At 42.3% G+C, this 13005-nt stretch overlaps 1 protein-coding gene across 6 annotated transcripts in view; it reads right to left on the reverse strand.

Annotated features, from left to right (window-relative positions):
- Positions 1-13005, reverse strand: part of snx9b (sorting nexin 9b) — a 186675-nt gene that overhangs the window by 23778 nt on the left and 149892 nt on the right. For all 6 annotated transcript variants that reach the window (XM_078556848.1, XM_078556846.1, XM_078556845.1 and 3 more), the window contains 2 exons: positions 5404-5481; positions 4306-4382 (listed from right to left, as the gene is read on the reverse strand). In XM_078556848.1, the coding sequence (XP_078412974.1) occupies positions 4306-4382; positions 5404-5481 (155 nt within the window). The remainder of the gene's footprint in view (positions 1-4305; positions 4383-5403; positions 5482-13005) is intronic.

A 13005-nucleotide genomic window follows, 5' to 3' on the forward strand; every position in this document is an offset into this window, starting at 1 on the left:
TATAACAAGTGGAAGGGTAAGACACAAATTAAGGACAGGCTCATCCTTATGGATGGACGGTACGTGGTAACATCCCAAGACCGCAATCAGGTCATATACCAATGCCATGATATTCAGGGGGACCAAGGAATAGAAACAACCACCGAGCGCATTAAAAGCTTGTGCTGGTGGTCCAACATAGACAGGAATGTGAGGCACCGTGTGGAAAATTGTTTGGTGTGTGCCCAAAATAACACCGACTACTATGCTAACAAGGGAGAATTTGGTCATACCAGACCAGTAAATGGACCCTGGACAAACCTACCAAGCAGATTATGTCAGCCCTCTGCCACCCTGCAAGGGGGGATATAAATACATCCTGGTAATCATTGACACATTTAGTAAGTGGGTCGAAGCATTTCCCACTAGGACTAATACAGCTAAATTAACTGCCGACATATTGGTGCAGCAAGTATTCACCAGATGGGGATTCCCACGTAGTACTGAGTCCGGCCAGGGCACCCATTTTACCGCCCAGGATATGCAAAATGTAATGGCCTTATTGGGAATAAATCAGAAATTCCATTTGGCTTACTAGTGGTATAGTAGAGAGGATGAACAGAACCCTGAAAAGCATGATCCAGAAAACCATCCAACAGAATAATTCCACCTGGAATATGGTCCTACCCTTTGTCCTAATGCTGGTACGCAACACGGTATCGAGCTCAACAGGTTTTACCCCTCATGTCCTGATGGCAGGATGTCCCATGAGAGGAATTGAAGCCCTCCTGGGACTTGACCTTTCAGAACCTAAACTAACGGCTCTCAGTCATGAGAAGGCCGTACAACAGATATTAGGTAATGTCCAGGCTGCACAAACAGCCACCGCAGTCAAAATGGGACAGAAGAAGAAAAGTAGTAAGGCATGTTTTGATGGCAAGGTGAAGCCTGTCGAATATGATATAGGACAGAGTTATGCTTCAGGTTTATCAGCCAGGTACGTTTTTGTCCCCGTAGTATGTCGGCCCCCACTTCATAGTGGATAAAGCAAGCCCATCAGTATACAAGGTTATACTGGACACCGGCAAAACAGGATGATATCACGTGAATCAATTGAAGCTATTTGGCAAGCAAAGTAATCATCAGCATCATGTGCTGATGGATGTATGTGAGGGACCGCCTTCGGCTCCTGTCCCTTCCACATCACCACAGACGCCACCTGGAGGGCAGGCTGCGAGGAATGCTTCAGCACCGGGGCCCCAACAAGTCACCACCTCCGTCGCCCCCGGGCCCAGGTCAAAGGAGAAGACGACATAGACAGGTACTGATCTCCCGGGCCAGGACTCGCTTGCGAGGCAATAGGCACCTAAGTCACCTAAATGAGGAAATTGACCTTGGCCAAATTGATTGGATATAGATAAATTATAACTAATCAGAATATGAGAACTGTAAATAAGAGCAGATGTTACCTTGATTATCTTTCAGATTGAATATTCGAAGTCAACAGCCACTATGATCCAGAAAGGAATGATATGTCTTCTAGTAAGTTTGGGAATGATTCTCAAAACAAGAGCAACAGAACAGGAAGAAGTGCACTGCAGATTGCATTCCCCCATATAGGTCTCTAAACTGGGTTTCACTTTGACATACAGTTATGAGTGTGAAAGACAAGGGAAAGGGTGTAACGGTACAACGGTAAACTTGAAGCCAACACCATGTGGGCCATGTAAAACGGCTAAAGTGACCAGTATGGTAGAATGTGGACTAGAGCGGCAAGTAAAGGGTCAAGTAGGGGGAGGATATGTCTTGAGCTGCACAGGCCAGATTGTAAGATGGGCTATTAGATACGGTCCTACAACACCCCCCCACCCCTGACAACAACAACGACTTCCATAGCACCAACCAGGACAACAGTCTTGACCACAACCCCTGTAAACCCATTGTCATGCCCAGATCTCGTTCCAGGACCTGACAGTGGTATTTTGTTAAGAGCAACAGAAGAGATGCTGTATGATAATGTACATCATGAATTGATACCAGTGGTGTTGAATATTAGTGCTACCTAACTGCCCGTCTGGTGTCTGGATACTGAAAGGAAACTGTTTCTGTCATTGGCTAAAATACTATTGGGCTAAGAAATAGGACAAGAATTTGATGGGACAAGGGGACAAAGCAGAAAGAGACGAGGCCTAATAGAGACCAGCCTGTCAGCCTGGTGCCAGGACGTCAACTGTAAACACCCTTGACTTAGTAAATTTGGATACTAAATTGAGAATCTTGACAAGGCAAGTGAAAGGGGTACTGGAAAGGTTAAATGAAAATCAGAGGACAAGTTCGCATGGAAAGAAATGGCGAGTGAAGAAATAGTTAGAGTATTAGAAGAGCATGCTAAGACGATAAACCAATTAATAATGAGACAAAAGAACATCCGCAGTAGGGGACAAAACAGAACTCTTTGTGGTATCTACGGAAATTGGATGGTAGAAAAGTTAAGAGAAAATTTGGATCAAGTTATAAAGGAGGCATCCCATCATGGATAAGTAATGAACAATTGCAGAATTTAACGAACAGCGAATCTAATCCTAACCTGATGACTTGAGAGTTAAGAAAACTAACCAAAGTGTGGTTTGATGAAGATTGCAAGGGAAGTACTGAAAGTGCAATAGGAATGGTGCTGGGAATTCCTATAATGTCGAAAAACACGATAGGGAAGCGTGTCTTCACCGTGGACAATATAGGAGTCATCATAGATGGAGTATGGATAGGACAAGAAGCAACACAAGCCTATGCGATAGAAATGAATGGAACTACAATAGGATCAGAGTTATTTAGGTGCGAGGGAACAGACAAAACAACCATTTGTCCCTACCCGATATATCCGAAGGAGCGAGCCCTGTGTGGGTTTAAAGCAAAGGGAAAGGTGAATCGCACTTTGGAAGCGAGAACAACAATAGGTAGCACCACCCGAATAGGATACACGGGCAGAGGAGAGTACTGTGTGCCCACCAAAGAAACAATATTTCAATATGGGCACCTAAGGTGCCCAATTAATGGGGCCACCTTCTGTTTGCAACCGGAAGTCCCAACTAGGATAGGGAGGATAGAATTAGTAGACATTCATAAAAGACAAGGAATTGATGTGAATGTAACAGAAGAAATAAAAGCGAAACTTAAAAATTATAAGGAAAACTATTTGACAGAAATCAAGTTATTGCCCGAATATTTGACGAGAATAAAGGAGGAGTTAACTAAAATCTACCTAGAAGTTGAACAAAATACCGCAGGAATAGCTAAGGATATTAGCAATATTAAGGAGAGTAATTGGTGGGATGATGTTTGGGATTGGGGGACAAATGTACAGATTCATCCATCGATAAGAATTGTTTCTCACTTGATATTTTGTACTTTGATATACTTAACGTATGTTGTACTAATGCTCAAATGGTGTAAAATTGAAATGGAAAGGAAGTTAGATATGGAATTATATGTGCGGAAAAGGGAGCGACTGATTAACGAAAATGTCTGGTCTATCGATAAATAGCCGTGAACCATGTAACTGTTGTAAACCATCCATGTACCATGCACAGTTTAGAGGGTGATGATACTGTCTATTCAGAGAAGGTGTATATAAGTGATCCATTTGCAGTACCCTTCCAATGGATCAAAGCGGAAAGGCTAAGCAAGCTGCAACATTCATGGAGCATGATGGTAAAAGATGTCAACTTAGAAGCAGTGCGTAGGAATGGAATGTGCACTATCAGCAAAAGGAGAAGGGGTGGTTGATTGCTGGGAACAGAAGGTACCACCTCCCCCCTTCCACTGGATGAATCAACACAAATGACAAACTAACTTAATCACAAGGAACAATGTAACAGATGTAACCTGTTTTACACTTATCGCTAAGTAAACGGATGACCACGATTCACATGAGTATGTGATTAAGAACGTTCTCAATGCTGGGTGCAACTGTATAAAAGAAGGAACTTCGGATACATCAACAGTGAAGACCTGCAGGAACAACCCTCGCAAAGTGGACCCTGAGCCAGTGACTCAGTGGCAAGGTCTACCGCCAAGCCAAAGGCTGATCACCTCTCCTTGAACGGGTAGTATCATTACATTCCAAACTGTATAAGCTTTTAGAGTTATTTTGGTAAAGCGCTTCTAAGTAAATCTGTGTGATATAATAAAGTTGACTTAAAACAAACTATTGGTAGTAAGACTTGTTTGTCCGTACGTCAGATGTACTCAAAGACAGGGTCAACAAATGTTACATAGCAACTTTATACATTTTCAATACAGTAACCCAAATTAAAAACATATTGGCACCTGTTCTGCAAAGAGGTTAGCAATTTCTTCATATGTCTTTCCTGCTTCAGTTAAAGGATCTGTCAAAATGGATTCACCTGAAACACAAATCAATGATTGAGAATCCTTTGGCCGATTATATTGCAAATATGACAGATTACCCTTTACTATGAAAAAATTCTCTATAGAAAGACAACTCCCTAATGACACAAAGATCTGACAGAGTGGATGTATTTGTTTAAAGTTTGACATATGCACTGGGGTGATTACAACACTATAATAGTAATCACTCCCATGCCAGTAATTGCAGCAGGGTTAAAAAAATAGTTTGCAAATTTTTTGAATCATCCTTTGTGCAATTTATGTGATTTACTGAATCCTGCAATAAGATTACAGATATCCATTATTCTCCAGGACCATGCTTGGTTATCCAAATATTGTTTAGCTATGATTTTTTATCTTAAAAAGGCTTTTTTCCCATTGAAATCTGACTTTGTAGTTTCAAGAACCAACAGCCAGGCAGGACAGCTACTAAAGGATTACAGTAATTTATTTATGTATGTTAACAAAGACACGCCAGTTTCATTACTATGATGCATCTATCTACTTCAAATAAATGCTTATTATGAGACAATACAAAAACAATATTTTATGTATATCTAGAAAACTGTCTGACAAAAAACAATCTGCTGCTAAATCAGAGACATTTGAATATCGAGAAAGTTAAAACCAACAACAATATCATTTAGCCCTTCACTGTGACCTAGCTCCAGTCTAGTTACATTCATACTATTTAACAGTTCAGAGAACCATCATTAGAGACTTGAGGATGGGTCGTATGCCAAACATTTCAATCAAGGAATATTATGTAAAGTACTATGAACTAAATATGGCTGCAGAGAGGGGCAGGCTGAGGATAAAAGAAAATAATTTTTAAAGCATCATATAAGGCTGAACAAATATGATGTCATCAGCAAGTTTATTTGTAGTTCAATAATTTTTTTAATTGGTAACTTTACTTCATAGTAGATTACTATCATCTTCATTTGGATCTCTACAAGACTGCAGCTAGCAAATGAGCACACAGAGTACCCTAAAACATTACTAATAACACATTACCTTCATAACCACTGGTTGTAAAGACCTGTGAAAGGTTCTGCAAAGCTTTTCCTATCTTCTGATATTCCTTAGGCAGTGCTTTAAGAGAACATAGAACACAATCAACACAGACCATCTTCATTCCTTGTATTCTAAAATCAGTCAATACCAATTGTACTTTAAAGTGTCTCCAGCTCCTCCGGGACATAGGAACAGAAGTAGGTCATTCAGCTCCTTGAACCTGTTCTGTCATTCAGTTAGATCATAGCTAATCTGTACCTTAACTCCATCTACTCGCTCGCCTTGTTCATAACCCCGAATATCTTTGCCTAATGAAAATCTATCAAACTCAAGTTTCGAAATTTTCAATTGATCTAGCCTCAAAAGCTTTTTGGGAAATGTGTTCCAGGCTTCATCATCCTGTGTGTACATTCTGATGGCACCCCAAAACTCTCATTTTAAAGTTATGGCCCCTCGATCTAGATTTCCCCATTAGAGAAAAGTTTCTCACTCATCATCACCTCCTTTGATCATCATAAATACCTCAATTAGACCACCCCTTAATCTTCAAAGAGAGTACAAATCTAGTATATGTAACTTGTCCTCATAATTTAAACCATTTAGTATCATTCTGGTGAATCCGCATTGCATCCTCTCCAAGGCCAAAACATCCTTCATGAGGTGCATTGCCCAGAAGGAATGCAATAATCCAGGTGGGGTCTAGCCAGGCCTCTGAACATTCAAAGAACAAAGAAACAAAGGATGCGTAACATAACTTTCAGCTTTGACTTTGTCTTGAGCCCGTCCACCAGCTTTTAGTGATTTCTATATTTGGATCCCACAGTTGTTCTACTCAAACACAATTCCTAGTTGCTCGCCATTTAGAAAATAGTCTGACCCATCTTTCCTAAATAGATTCAATGATACTGTAGGGTGGATTCGGATCAGACACACAAAATACTTATATAATATTTAGGGTTCTCTTAAACAGAATAGCTGCTATAGAATATGAAACAGATTGTTTTAGTGTATCAAACAGATTCCATCTATCTTGTTTTGGTCCTATTCTTCATTTATTACAAAGAGGAAGTGAGATTTGTTCAAATGCATTTGATGGAAGGTACAGTAGCAACTATTCAAATCAAAAGTTAGTTTACAAAAGAAAACCTTTTAAAAATAAAATCTACACCTAGCAATATCTTCACAGTAATTCATTAAATTTCAGGAGTTTGAGCAAACCCCTCCCATTATTTAATATGTTTATTTCTTAAATTAAAATAGATTAGCTTAGGGAGTACCCTTACATTGTGAATCTCTGCTTCTGATACTTTCCATTGCTGTACAGAAAATGATGAACCACAGGTGATGACGGTCAAGACTAAACTCTGCAGCATCTACTCATGATGACAAAGTGGCAGGAAATGGTATTGAGCTCACATTTTCCCAAAGATTCAATTCCCAACCTTATTTTACACCAAAGGCAGCTGCAGGAGTAGAAATCACAGATGAGCAGTATCCCATCCAAAGTCACTCATTCACATTCCAGTAGCTGGTTTTGCAGCAGAGGATGGCAAAAGAACAAATGAACAACAGGAAGCAAAAGTGGAAATAGATATAGGTAGAAAGACAAGCGAATACAGATAGAGATAAACAGAAATATAAAAATAAAATACACACATTGATATTAAGGTCACAAAATTGCACTCTGTAGCGCATGTACTTTCGTTGTTACAAGTGCCAAGGATGGGGGGTGGGGGTGACAGAGCAGGGTGGGGCAGGCCAAGGAGGGTAGAAACAGAAGGGGCGGCGGGTGAAGGGCGGCGGGAGAAGAGGGTGGGAGGGAGAAGAGGTGGCAGGACGGTGGGACAGTGAGGCGGTGGGATGGCGAGGTAGAGGAAGCAGGTACTTCCATGTTTTGTGAATGGCTCATTCAACTTTGGTTTCTGTGGCTATAATCCCAGATTCTGACCTCATTACAGCCTTTGTCTAAACATGGACAGTACAGCTGAACTCAAAGGTGAATTGAGAGTGAGCTTAACATTAAGGCAGCACTTAACCAAGGGTGGCATCACGGAGCACCAGCAAAACTGAAGTCAATGGGAATCAGAAGGAAAACTCACTACTGGTTGGAGTCATACCTAGCACAAAGGAAAATAGTTGTGGCTGTTGGACGCCAATCATCTCAGCCCCAGGACATCACTGCCGGAATTCCTCAGGGTAGTGTCCTAGGTCCAACCATTTTCAGCTGCTTCATCAATGACCTTCCTTCCATGATGCTTGCACAATGTTCAGCACCATTCACGAGATTTAAGCAGCCCGTGTCCATATGGACAAAGGCCTGGACAACATTCAAGTTTGGGCTGATAAGTGGCAAGTAACATTCATGCCACACAAGCGCCAGGCAATGACCAACTTCAACGAGGCAGAATCTGCCCATGACATTCAATGGCATTACCCCACTATCAACATCCTGAGGGTTACTATTGGCCAGAAAGTGAACTGGACCAGCCATACAAATAATGTGGGTACAAAAGCAGGTCAGAGGCTTGGAATTCTGCAGTGAGTAATTTAACCCCAGACTCCTCAGAGCCTGTCCACCACCTCAAAGGCACAAGTCAGGATTGGATAGAATATTCCCCGCTTACCTGGGTGAGTTTGTAGCTTCTATAACACTCAAAAAGCTCAACACCAAAGACAAAGCAGTCCGCCTGATGGGCACCCCAACCACCACCTTAAATATTCACTCTCTCCACCACCAAGGCATGGTAACAGCAGTATGTACCATGTGCAAGATGCACTGCAGGAGCCTGCCAATGCCCCTTCAACAGCACCTTCTAAACCCAAGACCTCTACCACCTAGAAGGACAAGAACAGCAGATGCATGGGAACACCACCACCTGCAAGTTACCCTCCAAGCCACACACCATCCTGACTTGAAACTATTATCACCGTTCCTTCACTGGCGCAGGATCAAAATCCTGGAACCCCTTTCCTAGCCAGAGTGGGTGTACTTACACCATGGATTACAGCAGTTTTGGTTCCATATGTTTTGAGGGCCATCTATGCCAAACTTACAAGATCTGACATGCCCAGAGGAAGAAGTCCCCCAAGCACCAACAATATGAACTGTCAGTTCTGTGGACAATCATACTGATCTCGCATCGGACTGCTCATACATGGGAGGACCCACAGATGATGATGAAAGCATTTATAATTTGGACATACTCAAACAAGGAGTCTACCACAAAAAATTTTAAGGATATGGCATTTGAAGATAAATTCACTGAGCTGCGAGGTCACTGTACTTCTTTTGCATCCAAGTCCTCAGAGTAATACTGTTCACATTGACTTCCATGGCTATCTGCTCCTATTCCCTTCTGAATGCTTGACTGGCTGGCCTCCTATGGGAAGAAGACTTCCCTTCTCCTGTCCAACCCCTCCATCAGGGCCTCAAGTGATGCAACAAAACATTCGGGAGCCTGCTCTCTGCCATACTGTACCATCTTAACTTTTCTGTAGGTCAGGCACTCATTTCCAACAGCTTTCAGTATATGCTGCAGCCAGAATGCACCTTGCCTTTAAAGAGGTGCAATCTGGCTTTAAGTATTGCTGGCTAGCTTTAAGTGGTACTATCCTCATACAAACTTGAACCCCCCATTGAGGAGTGCAGCCATTCAACAGCACGTTTAGTCTTGGGCTGTATACCACTATCACTTAAATGAGTAGACAACATGAAGTTTGCAAGTTGTCTAGATTACTTTGCACTGGCACATTACAATCTCCATGCTCATTTTCAAGTGCCAAGAAATTTTTAGCCCATTCACTTTAAAAGGGTAGTCACCCATGCAAGAAAATCAATTCATCTGTATCTAATGATTCTTTAAGAGTAGCACTGATCTCCAGTTGTGGTTCAGTTATTTTCATTGTGCTTTGTTCACACTCCCTTTGAATTGTATTTTTTTCCTTATGCGCATTTGATTCCCAGGAGATGAATGTGAGATATTACTGCCTGAACAATAAAACAAGAATACAGTCAGGGTACAGCGTAGCGCCATGCAACTTGTCTGTTTCGTCAGCTGTAACAGTGCTGTCAAAAGTCCCAAGTGCAGGTTATCCAACCACCCAAACATGGCATATGCCATCAGCAAACCTAGAAGAAGGGACAGAAGTTTGTACTCATTGAAAGTTGAAATGAAGAACCACTTCCAATTTAATAAACAAATACACATTAAATTGAGGTGAAATATAAGCTGGTTTAAGGGGGGGTGGGACAGGTAGAGCTGGATAGAGGGCCAGTGATAGGTGGAGATAACCAAAAGATGTCATAGACAAAAGGAAAAAGAGGTGTTCAAGGTGGTGACATTATCTAAGGAATGTGCTAATAGATGACATTAAGGGTAGAAAGCAGGACGAGCAAGGTACAGATAGCCCTAGTGGGGGTGGGGTGGGGGGAAGGGATCGAAATAGGCTAAAAGGTAGAGATAAAACAATGGATGGAAATACATTTAAAAATAATGGAAATAGGTGGGAAAAGAAAAATCTATATAAATTATTGGAAAAAAGGGGGATCGGAAAGGGGGTGGGGATGGAGGAGAGAGTTCATGATCTAAAATTGTTGAACTCAATATTCAGTCCGGAAGGCTGTAAAGTGCCTAGTTGGAAGATGAGGTGCTGTTCCTCCAGTTTGCATTGAGCTTCACTGGAACGATGCAGCAGGCCAAGGACGGACATGTGGGCATGAGAGCAGGGTGGAGTGTTGAAATGGCAAGCGACAGGGAGGTCTGGGTCATGCTTGCGGACAGACCGAAGGTGTTCTGCAAAGCAGTCACCCAGTCTGCATTTGGTCTCTCCAATGTAGAGGAAATCGCATTGGGAGCAGTGAATGCAATAGACTAAATTGAGGGAAGTGCAAGTGAAATGCTGCTTCACTTGAAAGGAGTGTTCGGGCCCTTGGACGATAAGGAGGGGAAGTAAAGGGCAGGTGCTGCACCTTCTGCGGTTGCATGGGAAGGTGCTGTGGGAGATGGTTGAGGTGTAGAGGGTGATGGAGAAGTGGGACCAGGGTGTCCTGGAGGGAATGATCCCTGCGGAATGCCGCGGGGGGGGGTGGGGAGAGAAGATGCGTTTGGTGGTGGCATCACGCTGGAGTTGGCGGAAATGGCAGAGGATGATCCTTTGAATGCGGAGGCTGGTGGGGTGATAGATGAGGACAAGGAGGACCCTATCATGGATCTGGAAGGGAGAGGAAGCTGTGAGGGCGGATGCGCGGGAGGTGGGCCTGACACACTTGAGGGCCCTGTCAACCACCGTGGGTGGAAAACCTCGGTTAAGGAAGAAGGAAGACATGTCATAGGAACTGTTATTGAAAGTGGCATCATCAGAACAGATGCGACGGAGGCGAAGGAACTGAGAGAATGGGATGGAGTCCTTACAGCAAGCGGGGTGTGAGGAGCTGTAGGAGTGGGTAGGCTTGTAATGAATATTGGTGGACAGTCTATCACCAGAAATTGAGACAGAGAGGTCAAGGAAGGGAAGGGAAGTGTCAGAGATGGACCATGTGAAAATGACGGAGGGGTGGAAATTGGAAGCAAAAATTAATACATTTTCCCAGGTCCAGGCAAGAGCATGAAGCAGCACTGAAGCAATCATTGATGTACCGGAGAAAGTGTTGTGGGAGGGGGCCGGAGTAGGACTGGAACCTCACTGAATGCCTTTTGGAAATGTCGAAGGTAAATTATACTAATTGTGGCATGAGACAAAGAGCTACAGCTAATAAATGAGGGAATAAGAGAGAATGAGAGAAAGGAGGGAGAGCAAAATAGGCAATGAGGAACAGGGTTAAATGAAATGTTACAGAAACTGAAGAAATAATAGAGAACAAGATAAAAAATAATGCAATAGGGAGGAAAAGGGTAAAAGGAAAGGCAAGGAGGGGAGAATAAGAGATATTATGCCATGTGAAATTGGGAAATCAGAATTATGATAGGGAATGGCACTGGCTGGCAGGGGAAGAGAAGTGTGGGGCAGAATGGCAAATTATTACAAATGTAAGGTTTTGTGAGATTGTTACGTTTTGGGGACTGTATCTTTAATTTAGGGTAAAATGGAGGAATGGAAGGGATCATGTGACCTGTTCTGAATTCTGCTGACAACAAGCCTGGGTGGCTTGATTCTTAAAGTTTAAAAGGGAGACCAGGTTTTTATCTACTAAGAAGGTGGTGCAAGGTGTTCATGCCTATAAACAATGGCAAAAGTATCTATGCTGATGGTACACAGGTTTAGTCTTCCAAAGTCCCAGGACAATATTAAGAATATTAGGCTTTGTAAACTGTTATACTTTAAACTGTCTACTTAATTTCACAACTGAGCGAAGCTGGGAGTCTAACTTTCTACCTGGATACAAGGCCTACACGATTCAAGTTGCCATAGAGATGGCCTTTGAGAGGGAAGAGTCCATAGGAAGCCATTGTCAGGCCAGGTTACAGGTTTTCCTAAAAATACTACAGAACTTCATAGATAGGTTCAGTCTGCCATAATCCGAGAGGGTCAAGAGATAGAGGCAGCAAGTCGCTATGGTTCACCATGCAAGAATGCAAGTGGGAACTTGTGCTCAGATTGAAGAGACCAAGTTTGTGAGCATTTAAATGAGATTTGAAGATTCGCTTAGTTTTGGCTTGAGGAATGAATCTCCAGGGTGACCCTACCTTAAAGCCAGTTTGGTGATTAGAAGTTATCTGACTGGAAAAGGAAAACAAGGGAAGCAAGCCCTCTGGAACTAAGAATTACATTGGACTGGTTCTGGGAACTGATGTGGAAGATTTTCAGTCATGTTAAAAATTGACAAGGGTTAGCTTTTCTGTAGTTCAGAGTATAAGTTGCCTTTAAAGCAGTTTTAGTCAATATTTTTTTTAGCTTATTTGTTACAGTAAAAATCCTAAACCTTGAAATCTTATCATGCAAATTTCTTTCAGTTGGCCATTGGGAATTTGAATTTATTTTTTTTCTAAGAAGTTATCAATCTCTACAGAGATCGAAACAAAGCAGGGGCTCCTGTGGGACTTTGATTCCACAGGCTGGGACCAGTACATTGGGATTTGCTCAAATTTAGATGAATAAAATTACTTGGTGACTTTTGCTGCATTCATTGCAAAGTTAAAATAACTATGTCTATTGCTGAAGCGTTCGATCCTCAAGACGGCCTGTCTGTGAGTGTCTTGCAACAGTTAACAAAGGTTTATTTGTAGTTGGAAGGAAGTTCATAGAATCACAGAATCTTAACGGTACAGAAGGAGGCCATTCGGCCCATCATGTCTGCACCGGCTTTTCAAATGAACATTATGACCTTGTGCCATTGCCCTGCTTATTCAAATAATCATCTAATGTCCTCTTGAATGCTTCGATTGAACCTGCTTCCACCACACTTCCAGGCAGTTCATTTCAGACCCGAACCACTCATTGTGTGAAAAAGTTATTTCTCACGTTACACTTGCTTCTTTTGCAAGTCATTTCAAATCTGCCCTCTTGCCGTTCTTGATCCTTTTACGAGTGGGAACAGCTTCTTCCTATCTACTCTGTCCAGCCACCCCCCACCATGATTTTGATCAGCTCTATCAAATCTCTTCT

The sequence above is a fragment of the Cetorhinus maximus genome, chromosome 14, assembly GCF_964194155.1.
Source record: "Cetorhinus maximus chromosome 14, sCetMax3.hap1.1, whole genome shotgun sequence".
NCBI lineage: Eukaryota > Metazoa > Chordata > Chondrichthyes > Lamniformes > Cetorhinidae > Cetorhinus > Cetorhinus maximus.